The following is a 26717-nucleotide window of genomic DNA, read 5'->3' on the forward strand; positions in this document are numbered from 1 at the left end:
CTCAAGGGACAGAAGTCTCTTTTCTCTTTCAGAAACCCACATTCTGGGCTGCGGAGCAGGCCATCTTGCCATGGCGACGTGACTGCCAATCAGCCATGTCGACGGTGCCCAGCACTCTCCTGGACAACAGGTTTTTAGCCGTCTCTATTGACAAATAATCATTCTCTTGTTCCAACAACAGAAGAAGAAAGGTTGTGGGATTTTCTTTTTTTTTTTTTAAGACCTCTGGGTTTGCTCTGGGCAATTCAAATGCACAAGTGAGTTTAGTTTCAATTTTAAAAGATCTTAAATCTCACAAAGAAAGCCTGTTTGCAGTCTACAGATTGGTAGGTATTTGTAGATTTGGAAGTACCTCCAGATTTTTCTCAATTTTCCTTGTGGTTATCAGGGAAATCACACAGTAAATATTGAGTCCTTGGGCACAATTTTTGCCAGAAACGCCTGGAACCAACGAGCCCTGGATTACAGCCATCACCACGAATTGCAGTTCACACCTGATCTGCAATCCCCATGGTAGGAAAAGCCCCTTCACTCCACTCCGGGGAAGAAAAATCCTGCAGTGGCAGTTAAGGAAAGGAGTACACAGACCCAGTCATCGACAAACGACTTCTAATTGAGCTGAAGCTGCAAAGCGAAAGGACGACTGGCGTCCCTGCACGAGTGCGACTTCACCTCTGAGGTCCCGGACACAGAGCCCCGTCTAATCACGAGGAGGACACCAGGCTGCTCCCGACAGAGGGACAGCCGACTCAACGCCGGCCAGCATCCCTCCTCAAACCGCCGAGGCCACCAGAGCGAGGGGGGTCTGCGAGGCTGTGACGGCCCAGAGGAGCCCAGACAGGGCACCATCCTAAGATGGTACCCTGGATGGACGGACTTGGAATAGAAAGGGGCAGCAGGGAAAAACTGAGATCTGAATGAAGTACAGGTTTAGTTAAGAATAAAGTATAAACACTGGTGCATTAATTTTAACATATGCACTATGATGGGACATGCGTGTAATGCAAGATGACATCAACCAGGACAGTTCAAGATGTTACCCGGGGAAAACTATCACCCACAGTGCGGAGTTTTAGGAAACTGCTCTTCTTGCAATTTTTCGGTAAATCATAAAGTTCCTTGAAACAATAAAAGGAGTGGTATCCTGTCAGTTTGCTCTTAAAACGCCATTTCAGCTTCAAAAGACCTAACAGTGTGAGACCTGCAGGAGGGCAAACCGTGAGCCCAGACACCTGTGCACGACTTCGGAGATTCTAAGAGCAGCAGAGAGAAAAGGCGGCGTTTCCTGCTCCCGGCTGCCACAGCAAAACGAGTGTGTGGGAACTTCCTTGAAGTCCACATCCCTTCTTCAGTGAGGAAACATTTACTGACTAACTTAAGTCAGAGTTTCACCAGAGATCTGCCAGAAGCGAGATTTCTGAGGTTCCAGCCACTGGGTGGAGCTTCTTTCAGACGTTAAGTATCTGCTTTACTCTTGACATGAATCAAAGAGTTAGTTTAAATAACATCATAGTATGGAACAGTTTATAAATGTTTATTAAACGTCAGTAATTTTTACAAAGCAAATATTAATAGCAAGAGGCAAAATTTTTGCAAAATATGTACAAAACTAAAAAGCCTTGATGGCTAGGAATTCATTTTATCAAGTCATTCTTTCCACTTTCAGACCTCCTGTAGAGATAATTTATTGCCAATCCTAAAACACTGACAGAAAAAAAAAAATGTACAACAATGACCAGATGATGTGCTCAGTTCTCGGAGTTACAAAAAGAGAGATGTTAAAAAATCTGAAGCCGCAAATACTTTGATACAGAGCTAATACAAATCATGTTGTTAGGTACAGTATCTACCAGGTTGTTACACAATAAGACTTTTTGATAAGGCTTCGGTGGTGAATGAGCTCCACCAGGCTGGAGTAGCAGGGAAAAGCCGTTTCAACATTTTGCAATTCTACTTTCAAGTAAGAGGTAAAGAAAGGGTAAACGGTATAGTCTGCTGCAGTTACAGGTCCTTTCCAGGAATTAACCCCTCAACAGGCATGACTGAGGATGAACACAACACTTAACTGTGGCAAGAAGTGCTACAAACAGGATTTCCAGAGAAAGCCCAGATCAGAGACTGCGTAAGGTGCACCCTGCTATCAGGAGACTCACGGACTGCCAGCGCACTGCCCCCTGGGGCCCTGCTTCCGTCCATCTGCAAACGTTCATCACTATCAGAGCTGATGCCATTTTGGAAAGGTCGCAAAATCTCTGGCCAACCCAGAAATCACTGCCCTACCACTGACATTTTTCGTTCCATGTAAGCTCTGCCATTGGAAATCAGACGCTTAGACCTAGACGCTGCGAGGATGAGCTCTTCATGCTAACTACATTCAAGTACAGACAGAATGCTAGCGGTGTACTGCAAGCTCTGTGAACAATCACTTATCTGCTAAGGCTAGCAGCAAGCTGACGGTGTCTGAAAAATCCACGAAGTTCAACTTGATTACAAGTGTCCAGGTTTAGACTTGACTTTACTATCTACTGGGCTTCCCTGGGGGCTCAGACGGTAAAGCGTCTGCCTCCGATTCGGGAGACCCGGGTTCCATCCCTGGGTCGGGAAGATCCCCTGGAGAAGGAAATGGCACCCCACTCCAGGACTCTTGCCTGGAAAATCCCATGGACTGAGGTACCAGGCTCCTCGGTCCATGGGATTGCAAAAAGTCGGACACGACTGAGCAACTTCACTTCACTTTTTACTCTCTATAAACTTATGAAGCCCTAACCTCGTACCATAAAATAATGGGAATGCTTCCTGTTTATCTGGAATGTGGAGACTCACTCACACACTCCCTCCCTTCCTCGTGTTTACTACACTGAAGCGCCAGTCTGGATCCTATCACAAGGACGAAGGAAAAAGCAGCACATTTAGTCCAGCAGCACAGACCTGTGGACAGACCCCCTGTGAGTAACGTAACTCTGCATGCTGAAATGATGCGAAAGACAGATAAAGCCAGATTTTCAACTGAAAAAAAAAAAAAAAAAAAAAAGACATGCAGAAGCTGTGCTTTTGATCCCTCAACTAAAACTTTCTTTCATTAAAAGAAATAAAAAGGTAACGGAGTGGCTTTCTCTAGGTTTATTAGGGAGATTATTACAAACGTGACTGAGATTTACAGGCATGATTTCACGGGTTCAAACAGGAAATGGAGAGTTAACACTGATTCGCAGCCTTCTCAATACATGTACAGAAGTAACACTTCTACAGATTGCAAGGAGAGAATCTTGTTTCAGATGGCTTGGTTTGGGGCTTTGCCGCAATGTCTCATTATATAATGAAAGCACCAATTTGAGGGTTTCTCTCACAGTGATTTGAATTTCAGAACATTGCAGAACATGACTTGGTAACTTTATTCTTCATATAAATAAGGCTTAACCGGATATTTGTACTAATGCTGAAAATAACATCCTACCAAAAGCATAAATACAAGTATTTGGGCAGATGCTGGAAGTTAAGATTTACTCATTTCTGCTTACAAATAATTATGGAGCCCATGATTTCTGTGCATGTAAATCAACACTTCTAATCACTCCTGGGGTGAGGGAATCTGACTTCTTCCTGTTTTATACTAACCACTGAACAAGGACTTCCCTCGGCAACCTCACCAGAGCCTAACCAGAGGACCTTCGCCGTGTGGCGGACACGTGGTGCGGCTTCCGTGACACCTTCTTCGGCTGCTCTTGTGCCCCAGCTATCAGGTGCCCGTTCCAGACAACACAACTAAAGATTCCATTTTAATACAGCACTTGGCAGCAAGCAATGATGTGGGTTGTTAAAAATAATATTTAAGTGGCAGAGGCATGCCTTTAAATTATTTGGATCTTCAGAAAAAATATCTGACAAAAACTCTTCCCTACTTAAGAAAAAAAAAGGCAAAAATTTGAGGTGTTCTTTGCTTTATAAGGCAACTCTGTATACTGTAAGGTTCTTCAAGGTCAACGAAGACACTTGTGTGACATTTCTTAAGAATTAAACAAGACGTTCAGACCTAAGAACAGAATGTAATGGAGAATTAGGCACAGTTTACTCCAAATTGTAACCATGAAGACTTAGAAAATTAAATACAGTGGAGAATTTTAAATTCAAATTACATTTTGAGAGACTGGGGTGGGGGAGCAGGCACGGGGAAAACTATGAGCACCCTGGCAGCTTGGCCCCTAATTTCCATCTCCCCTTCACACAGTGGTATTTTAAACAGATCTGGTTTTCATGATACAGGTATAGGACTCTTTCATATGGTTTAAATATACAGTACACAAAACATGTGACTAAAGCCTTCAGACTGAACCAGCAAGCCTGTATGAGTAATTTACTGCCTCAGAATATACTCAAGGTTTTACTTTAAAAGAAAGTTGACTCTGAGACTCCACACACATCAGGAAAGGAATCTCAAATGCTCAGAATAGTATGCCATTTCTTTGGTGCTCTAACATCTGACTGTGGTGGTCAAAATGGGGACTTCTGCTTTGTTGGGCAGTGTGTGTGGCTTGTATCAGAGATCTGAACAAGGACCTGATTGAGACCATCCCTCCTCACTGCACACACCCGGAACTGACTTTAGCCTTCACTGGAGTGAAACACCACCTCCTGCTAAACTGACGCACAGACCTCCACCCAAGTCTCCGTGTAATGCACACGTGCTGTGCCCTGAAATGGTTCACTCTGCAGGTTAAACAACACACTTGTGTTTAGTGAGCAGCACTGGACACAGAGCTCAGACACGCGAGGGCTCTGCTCCACGGACGCCTGTGTCACAGGGCGGGGCTCACGCCAGCAGCACGGCATCACCAGGACACGGACACACGGGCGGCCGTGGGGGCAGCGATGGAGGAGCTTCCAATGCGAGGAAAGTCAGGCGCCCGACAAGCCCTGGTCAGGTCCCAGCAGAGTCCTATCCGAGCCCAACCGCGACACAGACCCAGAGCCCGACCGGGGAGGGCTGGGGGATCCAGAACTCTGACCAGCCTTTCAAGGACTGCTCGCCTATAAACACCTGAGAACACAGTCCGCCGTGCAGTGAAGGAGCAGGTATCACAGTCAATCACAATTTTCAGGAAAGGGAGAAAAACCACCAGACTCTCCAAACTGTCACCTTGTACACCTGTTCCTCTACCCGACTGCAACACCACACATAACCCACAGGGCGGGCCTCTTAGTGCCGAAAAGCAGCCACTCTGAGGTGCTCCGAGGGTGCGTCTGTTAACAGCAAAGCTCCCTGGGGTGTGTTCTAATTGGGGGCGTGGTGGGGGAGGTCACATGTAACCATCTTTCAGCAGGAACTGAACACGACTCCTCATTCTTGAGAGAATCCTTGAACCTTTCCAAACGCACCTCAGGAGACCTGGAATTCCACGAACAACAGTGCTGCCAACACATACAGCCTCTTAAGAGACACACCGAGAAGGAACGAGAACCTCAAGCAATGGCTTCCTGGACAGTCTGACAGGAAAACATTGCCCTTGGCAAGCTCCAAAAACCCCCAAAACCCCCATAAACGCTGCCCTCTGGAGCTAACGAGAACAGGAAGGAGCGTGACCGAACCGCGGCCATGATGGTGCAGCAGGGATTCCCACTGTGGGACCTGCCGTGTCTGAGACGGGGGCTCAAAGTCTGAGAGTAAAACGAACTATCCTCGGGAAGGGCTGGGTTTACTCAGAAAGCTCTGCTGCCAGGCTGCGCTTCCTAGCTGCTGCGACGGCCAGTGTTCCCTGCGTGGCACCTGGAGGCCAGGTCTCAGTAGGGGAGGCAGCCTGCCCTCCACTCTTTCGGCTTCCGATCAACACACTGGGAACGGCACGCGCCTGTGTGCACTGAGCCACACGGGAGCTTCCACCCGCGCCAGAGGAGACACCCTTACGTGAACTGAGACACATGCCGGGCACTGCCTTCAGGAGCCACAGAAAACTCAGAACAACTGCTGGGGACACAAGCAATCAGAAGAACGTGAAGGCCAAAGCCGGGGAGGTCTACGGACCGCCGCTGCTCACAGCAAACTTCCCCAGCGGCCCTCCTTTCCCACCAGCCCACCGAGGCTGGGCACAGGCGCAGCTGCCACAGGCGGCGACCGAGGCGCCCCGCGCGGTCCAGGGGCTGCGCGCGCTCGGCCTCGGGCTCGCCCTGCGGCGCTAAGGGCGCCTGCCATGCTCGGCGCCACAGGAGCACTGTTTGAGAAGTGGAAGGGTCAAAGCCGGAAGGACAGCGTGCCTGAGGCCTGGCGGGAGGAGGGCCCGTCCACGGAGGCCGGAGCTGCGCCCGTGGGTGTCGGCCGAGGGCAGCCCTCCGCCAGGGGCCAGAGTCGCCGGAGGAGGACTGAGATTTCCAAGGAGTTAAACCCAGAATCAAGACTGTTCTGATTCCTGCTGTAAACTTCTATTTTAAAAATGAAACGAACAGAAAACAGGAAGGCGGGAAGGCGGCGGGCCTTGGGGCGTCACTGGAGCATCAGCTGCTTGAGGTTGTCGTGCAGGATGGTGTCCTTGACGTCGCGGAACACCAGGCGGATGTTCTCGGTGTTGATGGCGGTGGTGAAGTGGTGGTACAGGGGCTTCTGCTGCTGGTCCCGGCGCTTGCTGCGGAAGCACTCCACCAGGAATTTCTGGACGTCTCTTAAGCAGTGGGGGTCCCCTTCAAACTCTAGGAAATAGTCTTTGATGCTCACAATTTGCACTTTCTCCTCAAGCAAATCTGTCTTGTTCAAGAAGAGAATTATGGAGACATTGCTGAAAACCCGGTTATTGACGATGGTTTCAAAAATGTTCAGCGACTCGGTCAGGCGGTTGGTCAGGCGGTCCTCCATGAGCACCTGGTCGAACTCGCTGGAGGAGACGAGGAACAGTATGGACGTCACGCTGTCGAAGCACTCGAACCAGCGCTTCCGCTCTGACCGCTGGCCGCCCACGTCGACCATTTTGAAAGGCACGTTCTTGATTTCAAAGTCGTACTCATGGATGCCTTTGGTGGGCCTTCTGGCGAGCAGGATGTCTTGCTGGGAGGGAATGTACTCCTGGAAAAAAGCAAAGTGTTTCCTGCTCAGCGATTCAGGAATAATGAGAAAGTGGAGTGTGCCATTAACTGGTCTGCACATGACCCTGAGCGAACTCGGGAGACAGTGGAGGGCAGCGGGGCCTGGCAGGCTGTGGGGCATTCGCTGAGTGTCGACGAGGCGCCAGGCCCTGTCGCTAAGCAGCAAGAACTCAGCTCTTCAGAACCAAGACACATGGTCCCTGCCTTCAAGGACAGAGGGGGAAAGACCAGCCAACCTCACGTGAATCAACAACTGTAACGCAAGCAGTGGAGCCTTAAAGCAGAGGAGGAGCCATGAGCGGTGTGCTCAAGGAAGGCTGCACGGAAAGGCCAACTCAGAACAGGCCAGTTGGAAAACATGAAATAACTCTCAAAAGCTGAGTTTATCCACCAAAGCTTCTCTCCACTTGGCTGGTACTTAACTTTTTTTTAAGGCTGACTACAATCTAACCTGATGGAAGAGTGTCAGTGAGGTAGGTCTTCACACACAGTCTCACTGATGTGGACGGAGCAGGCAAAAGAGACAAACACTGGGGCCTACAGAGACCGCCCGGAGGACACCCACGCCTGGGGAGACACGTCCCGAGTGCAGGGGGGACAAGTGCCGTTGAGCAACATACAAGGGAAAATGCAAGGCGTGTCCCTCGAGAGCAAAAGGAGGCCCTTCTCCACACGGCTGGATACAGGGCTGCTTCCTACCCACAACAGGGCTCATCCTGCTCTCCTTCCGATTTATGTTCAGGGTTAAACAAGGAGGGTCAGGACTGGCGAGGCACCAGGGCAGCAGCCCTCAGGGGCCTTCTGAGCAGCGTGACGCCTCCTCCAGGGAGGCCTCTGCCTGAGCCCGGTGTGGAGAGCGGCCAGCGCCAGCTCCTGCCGCTCGGGGCCACGGGGGATGCACCGCCGGACAGTCCAGCCGGTGGCTCCCTCGGCAAGGCTGACTCGCCCGCGTCACAGCCTCGAGAATCCAGCTTCCTACCCTCCCACCCTGCAGACGGGGGTCCCGAACGGGAAAACTGCTGCCGGAAAGTTCTGAGCTCAGTGGGCACTGTGTTCTGCCTCCGCTTACAGAAGAGCAAAGCCTGCGCGTGGACTTGCTCATGTGCCGTCTTCTTTTCAAGCATAAACTTCTTTCTGTAAAGAGTTTTACTTTCATGAAACCGTGGGCAGGGCATTCCTCGTGGAAATGGCAGCGGTCAGGAGAGGAGAGGGAGGGAAAAATGAAGCAGGAACAATCCGAATACAGCCACGAGGAAAAAGGAAATAGCTCAGTACATAATTTCTCCAAATTTCCTCATCCTGGCTACTGCTTTCTAACGACAGTAAACATAAACACTGCCTGAAAACTTACTGGTTCTCCGAGTTTATCCAAGTTATCCAGGAAATATTTTACAGATTCACCCTGAAAACAAGAAGAAAATAAATCGTTATTAGCTCTGAGAAATGGAAGACTTTGCTACAACAGTTTATGTTAAACTGTCTGGTTGTACACTTAATCCAAACATACTCTGTTTAGTCACCAACTTCAGACGGAGCAGCTGACCCCACTAAACATGTATAAAATGCCGGCCTCCGCCAAAGCCCTGGAGTCTCTCAGTCTCTGCACGAGCATCCCCAGCGACCACCCCCTCAAAGAGGACTCCACGCAGGCATCTCCACGCAGCTGCAAGTGTCCAGGGAAGACCTGAAAGGTGCAAGCTGCTTTCGAGATGAACATGCGACCGCAGTCCCAGTGGGGTGACTTGTTTGTGCCTCCCATCTCAAGTTGGTCGTCTTCTGAGACAGGAGCAAAGCGTGGATGAGGCAGGGACCACTGAAGGGACAGGCGAGCCCAGACAGGCGCCCCCGAGCCCTGAGCCCCAGTGCCTACATTCTCGGGGCTCACACTGCTCCTAGATTTCAGGCAGTTTTAGACATCTCAAGCGCATGGGAACACCTTCCTCAAGGAAATCCTTGAACAGCAGACAGACAGGTGAGCGGGGAGCACCCGTGCAGAGAAGGCTGTGGGCTCAGCCCCCGCTGGGTCTCTGCAGCCCCGCGCTCGTCTGCCAGAAGCTGCTCGCCAGGTCTGGCTCCAGAAGGCAGTACCTCCCTGATGCAGAACAGTCGGCGCGAGGTCTTGTCTGTAGGCAGTTTCTGCAATCAGGTGACTTCTGGGGCCACACTCTGAGTCATGAGGCCTTAAAGCTGCAGATCTCAAAATTTTAGTCTCTGGATTCCCTTTACACAGTTAAGATTTTTTAGGACCCCAAAGAGACTTTAAGTGGATTACAGCTATAATAGAAAGCTATGTTAGAAAGTAAAATGAGGCAGCTTAACAAATATTTTACTCATTAATTCATTCAAAAATACCAATAATAAACTCATTCACGCGAACTTAGTAAAGACAGTGAGACATTCGACTGCTCCTACACCCGCCCTGTCACCAAAGGGGACTTCAGCTGGAGCCAGTTAAGCAGGTCTGGCCACTGGAAACGGAGTATCTTAATAGCCTCTGCAACTGTAGGTATTTTTGTTTCTACACCAGAATTTGACAAATGACAGCTTACTAAAAGCCTACTTCGTACTCGGAATGGGTCTTTTACCCCCCCAACAATTTTGTAGCATCAAGCCCTGGAGTATAGCAGGCATCAAGCGCACAGGACATAATACGGAGGAAATCTCCTTCTCTGCCATCATCACACTCTCGCAACAAGCCTTATGGCTCGGGAAGTCGACAAGCTCACAGTGGCAAGCAGACGCAAGCTTTCCTAAATTCTGGTTTGTAGTTGAAAGCTCAAGTTTTATCAGAGTCAACAAACTTATTTTCCTCAAATTGGTGGGCTAATAATTTCATTCATTTTCTTAAAAAAAAAAAAAAAAAAAAGCCCATCAAATGCCCAAGTGTGAGTAAGTTGGTTGCCTATTTCAAGGAAAAATGGTGTTCCATGAAAAATACAGTGAACTCGGACACAACGCGGCCAGTCACCAAGGCGCTTCCCAGAGACTGGTCTGTGCAGGAGCCTGCTGCGTCCAGAGCTCTTCCCGTGGAGATCTGAAACAGTCTTTACTGCTCGGTCAAGGACAGTCTTAGGGGAGCCTGGTGCGTGTTTTCCTTGGGGCTTCCCTGGAGGCTCAGTCAGGAAAGCATCTGCCTGCAATGCGGGAGACTTGGGTTCGATCCCTGGGTCAGGAAGATCCCCTGGAGAAGGAAATGGCAACTCACTCCAGTGCTCTTGCCTGGAGAATTCTGTGGACAGAGGAGCCTGGCAGGCTATAGTTCATGGGGTTGCAGAGAGTCGGACATGACTGAGCGACTTCACTGGTTCACTGGTGCATGTTTCCAGCTGAGGACGCTGAGTGGCGTGTCTGGGGCTCACCCTGCGCGGAGGCTCCAGCAGCGGCAGCCATGCCACTCGGGACTGTTGGCGTGCGTCCACCCGGCAACGGGAGAGGACGTTCCAGGGACACCACAAAGAGTGCAGAACGTGAAGCCTCCTTTTAAAGGCTTTCTGGGATCCCTGTGGCCCAGGGACCACACCTGGAGAACTGCAATGCGGGAGACCCAGGTTCAATCCCTGAGTCGGGACGATCGCTTGGAGCAGAAAATGGCTACCCACTCGGGTCTCACTGTCTGGAGAATCCCGTGACTGGAGGGCTACAGTCCGTGGGGTTGAACAGAGTCGGGGATGACTAACACTTAACTGCTAAACTGAGGCAGATGATTACAAAGCGACGGACCACAGGCCCCCTGTGAGCTTGGCCCCAGCACGCCCGCGGCAGCAGAGCCGACCTGAGCTGCCACAGGACTCTGCGGTCTTGACTTCTCCTCCTGGGTGAAACTACTCAAGTGTTTCGCTGCAAAACACGACGGCGATCACATAGCACGCAGTATCTACCGGTAATCCAGAAAATTCCTAATTCCGTTAATAAATGTGGACTCGGAGGTTCATGATAAGAATAACTCTGCAGTACACAGGTTCTGGTTTTTGTTATCTAAAATATGGACAAGGTAATTTGGCAGTTCTGAGTGACTACATTCTCTTCTCAAAACAGGAAAATCACCCCCATTTGGTCTCCTCTTGGTATTACTATACAAACACAAATAAATGCTTTGAATTTCACTGAAGCTCCCTGATCTAACTGCATTCCCTAAGAGGGGGGAGGTCTCAGAATGTGCCTTTGTTTATTAGGAATTCATAACCTCACCAAAATCACGTGATGATATTATGCAAACACGCATATGGTCCGTTAACAAGTTTCAACTTCTACTGCAGAAAGTTTCATCAGTATCATCTACAAAGCCCTCTGTGCACTCAACATTGTACAAAATCTAAATAAAAACGTTTTAATTCATTTTCACACATTTCAGTGTGTGGATTATCACTAATATTTTAAGTCCTAAATAAGGTGCCTTTTGCCTTCTCCCCTAACATTTGGCCAGTATCTATTCAAGGACAAGAAATGCTTTAAAATATTATTCCTATGAAAAACATGTTTTGGTTTAACTCCTCAGTCAAGAAAAGTGATGTTAACTTATCTTTTATATCACAGGTGATATAACTGGAAGTAGGAATGATAATCTTAATAACCTCAATGACCTTCCACTGCACGTGGTGTGGTGATAATGGAGGCCGCTGACTGTTAAGGCGTGAAGTTTTCCCCCAAACGTGCCCTGAGACAATACAAGTTTAAACACACACGTGTGGTGTGAACACACATGCTATAGAAGGGTGAACACTCTTCTGAATTTGCTAACTCGAGAAATTCCTTACAGGAGCTTTAAAGACCTCCACTGGGGAAACAACAGAGAAAAATCTGTCTTTTTACAACATCAAAATCAAAACAAAACAAATTAAAAGATAAAAAAAGGACCTCGCCGGTGGTCCGTGGCTGAGACTCCGCGCTCCCTCGGCAGGGGCCCGGTTTGATCCCTGGTCAGGGAACTCGAGCTCTCATGCCACAACCAAAGTTCAAACGGGCAACTAAGATCCGGAGCAGCTCAACAAACAAACATTTCTTAAAATACATATAAAATGTGTGTTACTCGCCACGGAACCACGAAGGACGGGAAATGAGCGGCACGCTGTTCTCAGGAGCCTCTGTCTGGGCGAGCGCCCCGAGGCCGAGCGCAAGCCCGGCGCCGCCCTCAGCACGCCCGGCGGGCCCCTCGGCTCCCCCAGGCTCGGGAACGAACTGCGAAGAACCGGCCGACCTCCCGCAGTCCTGTGCCCGGACCACTTCCGAGGTGATCGAAGTCTTCCCCGTCTAACACCACCTTTGATTCGAGGCCTCTCCTCGACGCTGAGCGAGCTGGCAAGCCCCTAAACTCCGCTGAGCCTCAACCTAACGGTCGGTAAAACGAGGAAGTCCCCTGGTTCCACGGATAACCACCAAACTTGTGCCCGAGCAGCAGTTTCAGTTTGCGCGGCTGGTTTAAAGTGAAGGCCTGCGACGCCTGGAGCGGGCGGCTCCGTCCGCGGGGGACCTGAAGGTGCGCGGCAAGGGGCGCGGGGGCTCGGGACTCGCTCTTCGTCGGTTATGACTTGAGGCGCCGTCTTAACTCTCCTCGGTATGCGTTGTACCACTGAAGAGAACTTCGTAAACTTCCAAAGAAAAGCCGTTTCCCATTTACGACTGTTTAGATTTACGACGTTCGAGGCCATCCCCTAGGGCTTTCCTGTCTGAAAGGCGGAGGTGCGCTCCCGGGCTGCCGCGGCGGCCGGCTCGGCGCCCACAGGCTCCGCTGCTGACGAGGCCGGGGCTGACGGCGGCCCCAGGGCCAGACGGCGCGGCGGGTGAGGCCAGGGGCCCGCGCCGCGCCGACCCGGAGTCCAGCCCGTCAGCCACAGCTCGTGCAGCGCACGGGGCCGAGCCTGCGCGGGCAGCGGCCTCGACGTCGCCCCTGGGCAGCGGGCCCGCGTCAGAAACGCCGTCTCCGCGGGCAGAGCCAGGGGGCGCGGGCGCCACACGCACCGCGGGCGGACGGCGCTGGGCACCACGGCGCCAGAGCGAGCCCTCGGAACGGAACGCCGCCGCACGGAGAGCCAGGCAGGGGCGCGGACGTGTTACGCGGAACAGCGCATCACAGGACTTCCCACGAGGCAAAAACGGAAACGGGGCTGCAGCTGAGGGCCGGCGGGCCTCCGGGAGCCGCGGGAGCACGGCCCGCACCGCCCAGCGGTGGTTTCCTCAAGGGGTCAGCGCCGAGCGCGAACCGCCCGACGACGGAGCCCGAGCGAGCCGGCTGCGCGACCGCCAGCGGCAAAGGGGGTGGAGCAGAAAAGGCCACTTCAGAGTGTGCAAACGGTCACACCACAGATTCTTCGGGAAGGCTCCCCTGGAGAAGGGAATGGCAACCCACTCCAGTGTTCTTGTCTGGAGAATCCCACGGACAGAGGAGCCCAGAGGGCTGCAGTCCATGGGTCACAGCAGTCAGAGACGACTGAGCGACTAACCCCCCCCCCCCCCACTCTTCACCAGCACGGACTCTGCAGGAAACACCTGAGGCCTACACTGGCTCACAGAACCAGCGCTGTTAACGAAAGATTTAATCCACTCTCACGGATGGGACTGTCACCAGGCCCACGAGCTGGGTCACCAAGAAAAGCTGAGTACGCTGACCTGCCCTATTACACCAGTCCCATGTCTCAGCAGATGTAAATTTTCAGTGAGATTTTTGAACTAATGGATGAAACCAATTTTTTCTACAACAAGAACCCACCTTCAACCACTAAAACAGAACAATGAAGGGCTTTTCAAAATCAGCTTTGGGTAAGACTTGACTACACTTCCCAGTAAGTTCAATCCAAACCTAAAGGCAAAATACATTATGTAGGTAGGGGCTTCCCAGGTGGTTCAGTGGTGAAGAATCCACCCACCAATGCAGGAGATGAGGGTTCAATCCCTGGGTGGGGAAGATCCCTTGGAGAAGAAAATGGCACCCCACTCCAGTACTCTTGCCTGGAAAATCCCATGGACAGAGGAGCCTGGCGGGCTACAGTCCCTGGGGTCGTAAAGAGTCAGACATGACTGAGCACGCACATGCATGCAAAAATCACTGACAATCGGCATTCCTGGAATTACAAGCAATGTCCAACCACTTAAAACATGTTCTCTGCTGTCAAGTTAAAACAGTGGGCCTCCATTTCATGCAAACATACAGCAGACGGATATTTCTAAAATAAAACATAGTTCTAGCAACATCTTTCAGACCAAAATGCAAGTGTTCAAAAAAATGCATCCATACTCAGCTATGGCGACAGCAAAGCTGCAACATAAAGGCCATGCCCAGAGGCAAACACTGAGAGGATGCAACGGAACTGTCCCGGGTCTCTCCTGCTAGGACCACAGGCCCGACTGCACCACCGTCCGTGGGTGGGATGCGCGGCCTCGCTCCAGGTCCACACAAACGGTGAGCACCCGCCCGATTCTGGCGACAGCAGAGGCCTCCCGTAAGCAACACGCTGTTCCCTTCCAGAAGAATCTAACTCTCATCAGTAAACCTGCACTAAGAAACACGGTGTGCAACTTACTATTATGGATTTCTTCAATAAAAAGGCTGTGGAAGTTTGGATTCTCTCTTGTTAACACAAATACCTACAAAATGCCCTTGATTTTGTCCTTTGGCATGTGAAGGCTAAAATATCATACCATTGAGCCTGTGACAGGAATTTTTGAAGAGGGTGCTCCTTAACAACAAAGATTCCCTAGGCCTAGCACAGTTCCACCAAATCAAAATTTTAACAAGTCCCACAAGAAGTGATTCTGAGGAGCCAATGCCAGTATCAGTTCAGGTCTGGACATATTGAATATTTTATTCAAAACTGGATTTCATATTATCTTCTTTTAAAAAAGTTATTTTTATTTATTCATTTAGATATGTTGGATCTTAACATGCAGCCTCTGGAATCTAGTTCCCCCACCAGGGATCAAACCCAGGCCCCTGCATTGGGAGCGCAGTCTTAACTACTGGATCACCAGGAAGTCCCTCATATTAATTTTATCTTTTTGATATTGATTTGCCAACAAAGGTCCGTCTAGTCAAGGCTATGGTTTTTCCAGTGGTCATATATGGATGTGAGAGTTGGACTGTGAAGGCGGCTGAGCGCCGAAGAATTGATGCTTTTGAACTGTGGTGTTGGAGAAGACTCTTGAGCATCCCTTGGACTGCAAGGAGATCCAACCAGTCCATTCTGAAGGAGATCAGCCCTGGGTGTTCTTTGGAAGGAATGATGCTGAAGCTGAAACTCCAGTACTTTGGCCACCTCATGCGAAGAGTTGACTCATTGGAAAAGACTCTGATGCTGGGAGGGATTGGGGGCAGGAGGAGAAGGGGGATGACAGAGGATGAGATGGCTGGATGGCATCACGGACTTGATGGACGTGAGTCTGAGTGAACTCAGGGAGATGGTGATGGACAGGGAGGCCTGGCGTGCTGCGATTCATGGGGTCGCAAAGAGTCGGACACGACTGAGCGACTGAACTGATACGAAACCAGCTAGGGTTTTTAAAAAGCTTTGTGAAAATGCCAAGAATATTAAGAATCTATATTAGAAACTTATTTAGCTTTATCTTATGACCAAAGTAGATTTCAAGCAACATTTACTTGAGTTGCACTAGGTTTCACAGGAAAAGCATCAGGCCTTCCTTTGCCATATCTGAACTGTGACCTGAAGATCGGAACTAAGCCCACGAGCAGAGCTCTCTTTCCGAAGACTGGCGTGGTGGCTCAGAGGCGCTTTACTGCCTGTGTTACTGCAGCTCCGGCTGCTTTCCTCTCCGTGCCCCGAGAGCCCGTTTTCAAACGTCCCACACAGCCCACAGCCTTCAAAGGTGAGCTCCCAGAGCCTCCCGTGGTTACAAGTCAATGAAACTGGTGCTGCAGCTGTAATCAAGTAAGCAGCTAAAAAGCACAGACAAGAACAACTATCAGAGCTGCTTGTATATTTTAGCAGCAGGGCCCTAAGGAACTGAAAACCTCAATTTGTTATAAAATTAATTTGCTTCTTCAACAGACACCTGAACTTAGCATGACAGGTAAATAAACCAAAGCAATCTGTTCAAGAGCAGTCTATCTTTTTACCAGGTAAACAGGTAAAAATTACACTTTAGAAAGAAAAGAGCTGATAAAATTCAATCAAATGTGAACTGTAAGTACTGCAGCGGATTTTAGCTTGTTACTAAAATGCTTAATCTTGTAAAATGTCTAGAACTAACTGTAGGCTGATTAGGTATGTCTCATAAATGGTAGAAAATTCACTGTGAATAAAGTCAATTCTTATGCTTACTCCTTGGAAGAAAAGTTATGACCAACCTAGATAGCATATTCAAAAGCAGAGACATTACTTTGCCGACTAAGGTCCATCTAGTCAAGGCTGTGGTTTTTCCTGTGGTCATGTATGGATGTGAGAGTTGGACTGTGAAGAAGGCTGAGCGCCGAAGAATTGATGCTTTTGAACTGCGGTGTTGGAGAAGACTCTTGAGAGTCCCTTGGACTGCAAGGAGATCCAACCAGTCCATTCTGAAGATCAGCCCTGGGATTTCTTTGGAAGGAATGATGCTAAAGCTGAAACTCCAGTACTTTGGCCACCTCATGCGAAGAGCTGACTCATTGGAAAAGACTCTGATGCTGGAAGGGATTGGGGGCAGGAGGAAAAGGGGACGACTGAGGATGAGATGGCTGGATGGCATCACTAACTCGATGGACGTGAGTCTGAGTGAACTCTGGGAGATGGTGATGGACAGGGAGGCCGGGCGTGCTGCGATCCATGGGGTCGCAAAGAGTCGGACACGACTGAGTAACTGAACTGAACTGAAAGTCAATTAGAAAAATGTAAGTGCTTCTTAATGGAAGCATCCCATTTTAATGTGTTGAGGCCCTTCTAGTTACGAGACTGCTGTTGCTCTTTAGTCACCAAGTCGCATTTGCCTCTTTGCAGCCCCACAGGCTGTAGACCACCAGGCTCCTCTGTTCATGCAATTTCCCAGGGAAGAATACTGGAGTGGGTTGCCATTTCCTTCTTCAGGGGATCTTCCTGACCCAAGGATCAAACCTTCGTCTCCTGCTTTGGGAGGTGGACTGTTTACCACTGAGCCTGCAGCGAAGCCCCAGTTATGAGACTAGCACTACTTAATGGTTTTTATGAGTAAATATGGTAGTACAAGAAATACTAGAATTCAAAGAAAATCTGAATCATCAGGATAATTAAGCAGTGAGAAGTTTTCCTCTGAGATCTAAGCACATGCGTGGTTCTCAACATCCAGCTCTTCTTTACGTAGAGAGCGGCCACTAGGCAAGCACCGTGACCAGCGCATGCGTCCTGAGGAGCAGTGAACTGCAAAGCAGAGGCCTGCGCCTCCAACAGCCAAGCCCAGCGGCGCCGCGGCTCTCACGCCTGCTGTGCAGTTCAAGCCCTTCCACCGGCCAAGTCTGGAGAATTTCAAAGAGGAAACAGAATCAAGAGGTGAGAGAAAATGACAAAGCTCTTTCCTTCTTACACTGATCCCAGCTGTGAGCTGGCCTGCCAGGCGGTGCTGCCCCGCCTGTCATTGGAAGGTGTTTCTGTACACCTATAACGCGCCTTTACTTTCCATCCATCTTACAATCCTCAAACTAGGCCAGGTAGACATGTTTCCTGAATACTCATTTAGTAGGCTTCACCATATGTATGTTTAAAGAACATCTACTCAATAGGAAACTTATTAACTTGCCTTTAAAAGTGACCTAGAAGGGTTTTTTTTTTTTTGAATCAGTAATTCATATTTGTATACACTGGTAATTTCAGCCCTGCAAATATCCTGGTGAAGCCACATCTAAATAGACTTTAGAGGAGACTTTAAATAGTCTATGAATAGACTCTGTGTAACATAAGCCTTTCCATCTGGCATTTACTTATATATAAGGTTTACAGCAAGAATCAAATGCCAAATATAAACAAGGAACAAAATGGAAATGTTTGAGGTTAAAGCTGGTTAGTGAATCGGGACTTCTCATTCCAGTCTAAGGATGTGGCTGGTAATAAAGGCAGGAGGCAATACTTCTTGCTGGATGGGCCCCAGGGTGTCTCCCCCATAGTTTTTGTTTTGAAGAAAGAGGTGGTGATGAGGCCAGTGAGCTCCCCGCGCCAGTGGGCGTGGTGTGCTCCTGTGCCTGGCTCCCACCTCCCGCAGCTCACTTCTCTCCTTCCCCTGCCCTTCCAGACGCGCTCCTTCTGCCTGGTCTCCACAAAGGACCCACTTTACTGCTCCTCATCTTCGAGATGACCGGCTCTTTTTTTTTAAAATGACTTTATTCATTTTTCTCTGGAGAAAACATCGCCGGGCACTGCAGTGATGCACAGCACGAGTTTGGTAAGGGCGGCTGCCTCACCTTCACCGCCAAAGCATCCTTCAAAGTGCCACCACTCACGCCTGGCGCGTGGTTCACAGGGAGAAAGACTGTGTTTATTTACATTCAAAGAAATATAAGGACTCTTCCCTTGCTCAGTGGATAGGTCTAAATTAAGTGGAGTCCAGCTGAATGCGCTTACAAATATCCCATTAGCATCCTCTATGTGCACCACTCAAAAGAGCCAAAATTAGTCGGTCATATTAAAAAGCACCCAAACATTTTTTTCAAATTAAATATCTCTCCAGACTAAGCTAAGTTATAATAACCTAAGCAGAATTTTGGAAAGAATACCTCTAATTTAAACAGCTTCAGCTTTCTCTTGCATATAAGCTAGAAAAACAAAGTGGTACACACCACTAGTAATAAGACTTTGGGAAAGAAGTTAGCGCTTTACTTTATAAACTGACACTTTCTTGCCACTGCTCACAAATACAATCTTTTAATATCAGGTTTTCTAATTAGACTTATCACCCAAATGACTTAAAGCTAATGATCTTAGTTTATAACAGTATTCCTGTAGTCCCACCAAATTCCAATATTCATATAACACAAAATGTAAACGGAGCTTAATAATTCTACTACAGATGTTACCAAAAAATGAAGGACGAAGGACTTTATTAAAATGCTTCATCCTGGAGAGACAGAAAAAGACAGTTTGACCGTATGTTTAATAAGTTAGAAATGCACATGTCTTACACTTATATGGTGTTCAGTTTTGTTATCTTAAAGTATCAACTGGGACTTCCCTGGTGGCTCAGAGGGTAAAGTGTCTGCCTGCAATGCGGGAGACCTGGGTTTGATCCCTGGGTCGGGAACATCCCCTGGAGAAGAGAATGGCACCAACTCCAGTGTTCCTGCCTGGAGAATCCCATGGACGGGAGAGCCTGGTGGGTAACGCCCACAGGATTGCAGAGAGTCACACACGACTGAGCAACTTCACTTCTGAAGTATCAATTATTTTCAAAAGCCTACAAAAGAATTACAGCCCCTTCTTTAAAATGCAGGCTTCAGAGTGGCAGACAGTATTTCCTTATAAAACCTCACTCCCTGAAAATTCAAACGCACATTTTCGGGAGTGCGGCAGGAGGCAGCCCTAAGCGGTGGGCGAGCTCGGACGCCGTGTGCGACCCTCTCAGCAGAGCAGCGTCACGACAGGACGACCCGTCACCACCACCACGCTTCACAAGACACTCCCGTGTGGCTGCTGGAAGGAGCTGGCCGTGCACATCAGAAATCCACATCCACTTTAACACCGTACCGGTCCTGAGAAAATCACCTCCTTCCAGTAAATGCTAATGGTACAACATTAAATGAAGAAGATATGAATTCTGCACAGAAACTATAGGGGAGTTTAACTCAACAGGCAACACTGTATCCGAAGACTGGAAGAAAACACAGCAACGAACCAACACAGACGGAGGCTCAGCGGCTACTGACGGTGAGACCGGACGGTGCCTACTGTGGGCACAGACGTGCTTTAAAATCTAAATTAGAAAAAAAAAGCTATTTCGGCTTCTGGAGCCTATTACAAGTAATTCCCTCAGAAAACAAAATAAAACCAAAAACCAACCACCTTGTTTTCAGATAATGACAACACTAAGAAGCTTAAGAGTCCTGAACCCTGAAAAAGTCCTCAAAATTAAAAACTTTTTGGGAAAGGACCAATCATATACAATCCCAATAGCATACAAAGAACTGTTGTGAGTTCAGAAAGAAACATCCTTAACTGCTGAGAAAAACAAAACAAAAACTGCATATTATGTTGGAATATGCAGTTTTCCAACAAAGACATAACTTCCCAAATCAAGTTTCAATTCCCCTGCCGTCTGAACGGAGGAGCCCACAGGCGGGAGTGCACTGTGACCCCGGGGGGCCTCTGCACAGCCGTATGGTGCTGCCCCTAGCAATCCGCAAGGCCCAAACACATGCAACAGTCAACATTAATTAACCAAGTCTTTCTACGCCTGGGAGCGCACTGCAGGTGAGAGGAAAACCCGGGTCACTCCACTCCCAGTTTGCTCTTCAATCTAGCGCCCCACACTCGGGACAGCAGAGAAGCCGGCCTGAGTAGTAGGGAGCCACCCCCAGCTCCAGTCAGGCAGGCCAGAAGGCGCGGATGCGGGCAGGTGGCCTGTCTCACACCCTGCTGGGCGTGGCCACAGCTCCCAGCGCCCACAATCACTGCTGGGTTAGCTGTGCTCTTAAGGGAGGCAGGGGGCACCGCAGTCAGGATCCCACCGTGACCCCACTCACCCACAGTAGCCATGACCTTACCCTCAAAGGGCCTGCGCGCCTGGGTCCTTCCTGAGCTGGCAAACGCGCGCCGGTTCCGCTCGCTCGTGGCAGGGAGGCTACAGATCAGTGCTCGATACCGTTCACGGGGTCACCAGCAGCACCACAGAGGACTCACCTGCCCCTCACTGGACCCTGAACTCTGTAATGGCAGGCCGGCAGGTGGGTGCCCGGTCCCCAGGGCCTGCCCATCCCAGGACACGGCGTGGCAGCTACCCCACACACGCCTGGTGAGGAGGGGGAGCTCCTGGGCGCCACACCCCATCGCTGGATCGTGAGCCATGCCCACAGGTAAGCAGGGCCAGGCTCCAGGATGGCGCACAGGCTTCAGACGGGCGTTGGCTGGCTGCTCCTTCCCGGGTGCCCACCCCCAGACCCCGCACACGCGGTCCTCCTCCTGCCTGTCGGGCTCAACTCTTCCCTCACCTTTCCACCCCTGGGGTCTCAACCTCACCCTCGCCTCCTGTGACCACCCTCCTGCTCTCGTCGCTGTCCTTTCCCTCCAGAGCATGTGTCACGTGTGTGGCTGTCTACTTCTTTGCTTTTTAATGTGGGTTCCTCCGAATAGCATCTAAGATTGATGCGAACAAAGATTACTTTCATTCGATTCACTAGCAAGTACTCAGCCTGCTAAAAAGTGCCTGACTGCTTGGTGGGTGGCCAGGACCATGTCCTCGAACAGCTGCTGAAAGCTGGCAGCTGACATGGTTTCTTTAAGGTTTAACTCATCTACTGAAAAGTGCTACATAAGGCCTTCTTGTCCTCTTACACTTGCTCTTCAGTTCACACATTTGAAAAGAATTCAGATTATCACGATGAAAAATGGATACTCTAAAAGTAATGCTAAACCGTCACATCTGCAGAGAGTATAAAACAGTTACACATAAAAATATCAAATGGATATGTTCATGTATATTCCTATACAGAGAATGAAGTTATACAGGATGATTTTTTTTTATATAAAGCTCCTTTTTCAAAAGAAAGCTATCTTACATTAAGGTCAAATGTGCAAAATACAAGAGGTGGGGACCTTGGCTTCTCACTAGATTGCAACACCAGTCTTAAAGTTGATTGCAATATTTGATCATAAAAATTTTAAAGTTAAGAAAACAATTAAGTATGATACTCCTCACCCTAGCGTAGGGTCGAAACGCATATAATGTATACGACAACAATCCCACATCCCCGTCATTTTTGACGCTGCAGCTAACAGACAGTGTTACTGCAAATGTGACAAATTAGTATCATTTGAAAACGGCAAACCATTTGCAATGCAGTACTTTACCTTCACAGGCTCAATCGCAGTCCTTTTATGACAATACTTCAATGAGGATGTACAGTATTTGCAGCTTTGTAAATATAGAGCATTTGACTATTAAGGTTTAAAAAAAATTAACAGAAAATGCCCTGAGAAGCCACCTCACACCTGAAGAGCCCCGTGCCCGCCTGGCGTGGCGTGCGCCTCCGCTCATCTGTGGGGCCCGCCAGCCGGGCACCGCTCTGAGCCGCTCCCCAGACAGCGGAGAAGCTGGCGCCACCGCTCGCGGCCGGCGCCGCCCGGGGTTTCCTTTTACTTAATGTCACTAAGTGCGAACCACTGCGCTTCACGGCAAGAAGCCTCGGCGCGCACGCGATGTCAGAGCGCAGACTCGCGACACGGTTTCTGCTGAGGCGGTTCATCCCACGTAACAGGTAAACAGCTTGAAAAGATCACTCGGGGATAAAAAGTGGTAAGCAGGATACTGAAAGGGAAAGTGAAAGCCTCTCAGCCCACGACAGTACTCACTTCCCAGCACCTCTTGCCGAATTTTCTAGAAAAGAGAAGACACACACCCCAGGAAGAGGCTGACGCAGCTGCCCCGGTGGAAGAACCCGCGACACCAGGCTATCTGGGAGAGGCAGGGCTGGCAACGAGAGAGTTCTGTTTGCAAATGTGGAGTTTATTTTGCTCCATTACTCTATTAATGTTTCTAGTTGGTATTTTTTTAACAAAATGGTCAGGAGTTCTGAAATCTCTCAGAAAGTGACATGAAACTTTAAAGGAAAAAAACAGAGATTCTGTGTTTTATCAATATAACGAATTTTTCCAGGTTGGAAAACCCCAAACACCCTCCTTAAGATGAACACCGACAACATCTCTGCCAGGGAATGGCAGAAAGGGAAGCGGGTCTGTGTGCGCAGCAGGCTGGGGGCGGGCGGTGCTGGAGAAGTTCGGGGCTCGGGCCAGCGCAGACCACACACCTGAAGCGTTCGCGGAGCACATTCTCCAAACAATTAAACAATTCCGGCTATACATCTCATGCAGTGCAGGAGACCCAGGTTCCATCCCTGGGTTGGGAAGATCCCCTGGAGAAGGGAATGGCAACCCACTCCAGTACCCTTGCCTGGGAATCCACAGCCACAGTCCATGCGGGGGGGGCGGAAACGGTCAGACACAGCTGAATCAACCAAGCACGCGCGCGGGCAAACGTCAAGAACCACATCTCGAGCTCTCAATCTGAAAATCAAGCACAGGGACGCTGGAAAGGAACCAAGAAGCGACACAGCAATGAACACCTCGCGCCCTCCGTGGTGCTGCCGCCGCCAGAGACCAGGGGTCTGATGAGAGTGGAGGACTCTTCTGCACTGGTTACAACGCAGGATTTTCACACTGGAAATCAAGCTCAGAGAGTCAAATCAAGGCTGACGGTGCTTTATACTGTAGAAAACGACTTACAGCCTGGGGATGTGGCAGGACTGTTAACAGCTAATGATGGTAACATGATCAGTGGGTGTCGGGCACTGGGCCACAGGCTTTATTTACGTGGATGATCTGAGCTCATGGAATCCCTGCAACTCATAATAGTCTCAGAATCGTCCCCACTTCACAGTGGAAGAAAGAGGAAGTCAGATAGGCTGGGGGCCTTACGGGGGCTCACACAGGAGAGGCGCAGCCAGGACGCCAGCTCCGTGTGGCCTTCAAGTCCACTTCACCCCGTGGCACAGCCGGAAACCACACCACACTGTAGAGTGCGCATGAAAATGCTTTACAGTTTGCAAAATGGATCAATAGATGCAGGTACGGGTACTTTCTAATTTGATTGGAAGATACAAAGTAAAGTTCCACGCACCAAAACCAACTGTACAAGGCTTATGACTTAGACCAAAACCAAAACAAATGCGACAAGAGTCGTTCCACTGAAGGCTTGCGCGGCCACGCCCAGCAGCTGCGGACGGAAAGGTGACCCACTGCACTGACTCAAAACTGCTGCTATTCATTTTGCAAAAGAAGAGAAATTAAATTGGAAAGATTAAGATAAACAACTACCATCACTGAAAGGGACTGGCAAATTTAGCCAAGGCCACTAAAGTCCAGTTTCAAAACAAAACCATTTCCTTGATCCGTATCAGCCCATTCTAATAATGTGGATGTAACAAAAGCTCTTCAAAAAAAGCATCTTGTAAAAAAAAAAAATGTCCACAACACAGACTGAATAACTGTATTACATGGCTAGGAAAGGGCCACACAACAAAAATCACTGCTAACTTCCAGAAACAGGTACTTTATAATTGGAGGAAAAATTTGCAACAAACTGTCATCTGAATCGGAAATGCTCATAAGCAGAATGCAGTCTGCGGCAGCTACGTGAGAAACGTGGTGAAAGGGGTTCATAAACGTAACAGAACGAAAGCGCCTGACACCCTCCAACCCCAGAACAGCGCCGAGCAACTGTGCACACGCGCGTGCCAAGTTCCCACGTCCCTTCCCTAGGAAACTGTGCGCCTGCATTCAGGTGACTGGCTGCCACTGAGCTTCCACTCTTCAGTTCAGCTGCTCAGGTGTGTCCGACTCTTTGCGACCCCATGAATCGCAGCACGCCTGGCCTCCCTGTCCATCACCAACTTCCAGAGTTCACCCAAACTCATGTCCATCAAGTCAGTGATGCCATGCAGTCATCTCATCCTCGGTCGTCCCCTTCTCCTCCTGCCCCCAATCCCTCCCAGCATCAGAGTCTTTTCCAATGAGTCAACTCTTCACATGAGGTGGCCAAAGCACTGGAGTTTCAGCTTTAGCATCATTCCTTCAAATGAACACCCAAGGCTGATTTCCTTTAGGATGGACTGGTTGGATCTCCTTGCAGTCCAAGGGACTCTCAAGAGTCTTCTCCAACACCACAGTTCAAAAGCATCAATTCTTCAGAACTCAGCTTTCTTCACAGTCCAACTCTCACATCCATATATGACCACTGGAAAAACCATAGCCTTGACTAGAAGGACCTTTGCTGGCAAAGTAATGGCTCTGCTTTTGAATATACTATCTAGGTTGGTCATAACTTTCCTTCCAAGGAGTAAGCGTCTTTTAATTTCATGGCTGCAATCACCATCTGCAGTGATTTTGGAGCCCCCAAAAATAAAGTCTGACACTGTTTCCACCGTTTCCCCATCAATTTCCCATGAAGTGATGGGACCAGATGCCATGATCTTCGTTTTCTGAATGTTGAGCTTTAAGCCAACTTTTTCACTCTCCTCTTTCACTTTCATCAAGAGGCTTTTTAGCTCCTCTTCACTTTCTGCCATAAGGGTGGTGTCATCTGCTTATCTGAGGTTATTGATATTTCTCCCGGCAATCCTGATTCCACCTTGTGCTTCTTCCAGCCCAGTGTTTCTCATGATGTTCTCTGCATAGAAGTTAAATAAGCAGGGTGACAATATACAGCCTTGACATACTCCTTTTCCTATTTGGAGCCAGTTTGTTGTTCCATGTCCAGTTCTAACCGCTGCTTCCTGACCTGCATATAGGTTTCTCAAGAGGCAGGTCAGGTGGTCTGGTATTCCCATCTCTTTCAGAATTTTCCATAGTTTATTGTGATCCACACAGTCAAAGGCTTTGGCATGTCAATAAAACAGAAACAGATGTCTTTTTGGAACTCTCTTGCTTTTTTGATGATCCAACAGATGTTGGCAATTTGATCTCTGGTTCCTCTGCCTTTTCTAAAACCAGCTCGAACATCAGGAAGTTCACGGTTCACGTATTGCTGAAGCCTGACTTGGAGAACTTTGAGCATTACTTTACTAGTGTGTGAGATGAGTGCGATTGTGCAGTAGTTTGAGCATTCTTTGGCACTGCCTTTCTTTGGGAGTGGAATGAACACTGACCTTTTCCAGTCCTGTGGCCACTGCTGAGTTTTCCAAATTTGCTGGCATACTGAGTGCAGCACTTTCACAGCATCATCTTTCAGGATTTGAAACAGCTCAACTGGAATAGCTCTACTCTTCAGGGTACATTAAAACCATGTTCACTGATGAAACATCAGGTGACAATCACCAAAGCTAGCTTCCAAGGTGGAGAACGTCCCAGCAGCCTTCACCATGACGCCCGCTGGATGGGACAAACTGTGCCTCTTGAAGCTAGTAAGTCTGCCAGCGCCTCTGGGGTTACTGCCACCAGCATCACACACACGGCAACACAGCAGCAGAGGAGTGGCGCGGGGCGCTAGGGGAGCTCAGAGCACGCGAGCAGCCCTGTGCCCGAGTGCGGTGCCCCCGTCCGAGAGGACCCACGCTCAGAACAAGGCGCCAGGACGGCCCCGGGGAGTGCTGGCTGAGGGCAGGGAGCACCCGAGGCCGGGGCGGCCCCCGGACAGGAGGCGACACTGGGCGCCAGGCCCACCCTGTCACCGTGGCCACCCCAGGACCGGAAGGCTCGGCCGCGGGGCCTCCGAGTCTGTTCACCTGTGAGAGCAGGACCAGAGCCCACACTGTGTGTTCTTTTACTTAAGGATTCAGTGACGATGCATGTGATAGAAGTAACTAATGTGCTCTGAAAAGCACAAAGCCATTTTTGCAAAATGTAAGGAACTAAAACGTCATGTAATTCGTCAGCAGCACTTGAGTTTTCCGGAGAGACCGGTGCCTGCCGTGGGCCAACAGGACGAGACACGGCACAGCGGTTGGGCCTCCTCTCTGTCAAAGGTGAGGCAGGACCACGCGGTGCACGGGGTCCCGGGGC

The 26717-nt window shown here is 49.5% G+C and overlaps 1 protein-coding gene across 1 annotated transcript in view; it reads right to left on the reverse strand.

Moving 5' to 3' along the window:
• GNA13 (G protein subunit alpha 13) overlaps nucleotides 1518-26717 on the reverse strand; it is a 33219-nt gene continuing 8019 nt past the window's right edge. The window contains exons 3-4 of the mRNA XM_018063947.1: nucleotides 8417-8467; nucleotides 1518-7045 (exon numbers count right to left, since the gene is read on the reverse strand). Of these exons, the coding sequence (XP_017919436.1) occupies nucleotides 6473-7045; nucleotides 8417-8467 (624 nt within the window). The 3' untranslated portion in view covers nucleotides 1518-6472. The remainder of the gene's footprint in view (nucleotides 7046-8416; nucleotides 8468-26717) is intronic.

The sequence above is a fragment of the Capra hircus genome, chromosome 19 (genome assembly GCF_001704415.2).
Source record: "Capra hircus breed San Clemente chromosome 19, ASM170441v1, whole genome shotgun sequence".
In the NCBI taxonomy this organism is placed as follows: domain Eukaryota; kingdom Metazoa; phylum Chordata; class Mammalia; order Artiodactyla; family Bovidae; genus Capra; species Capra hircus.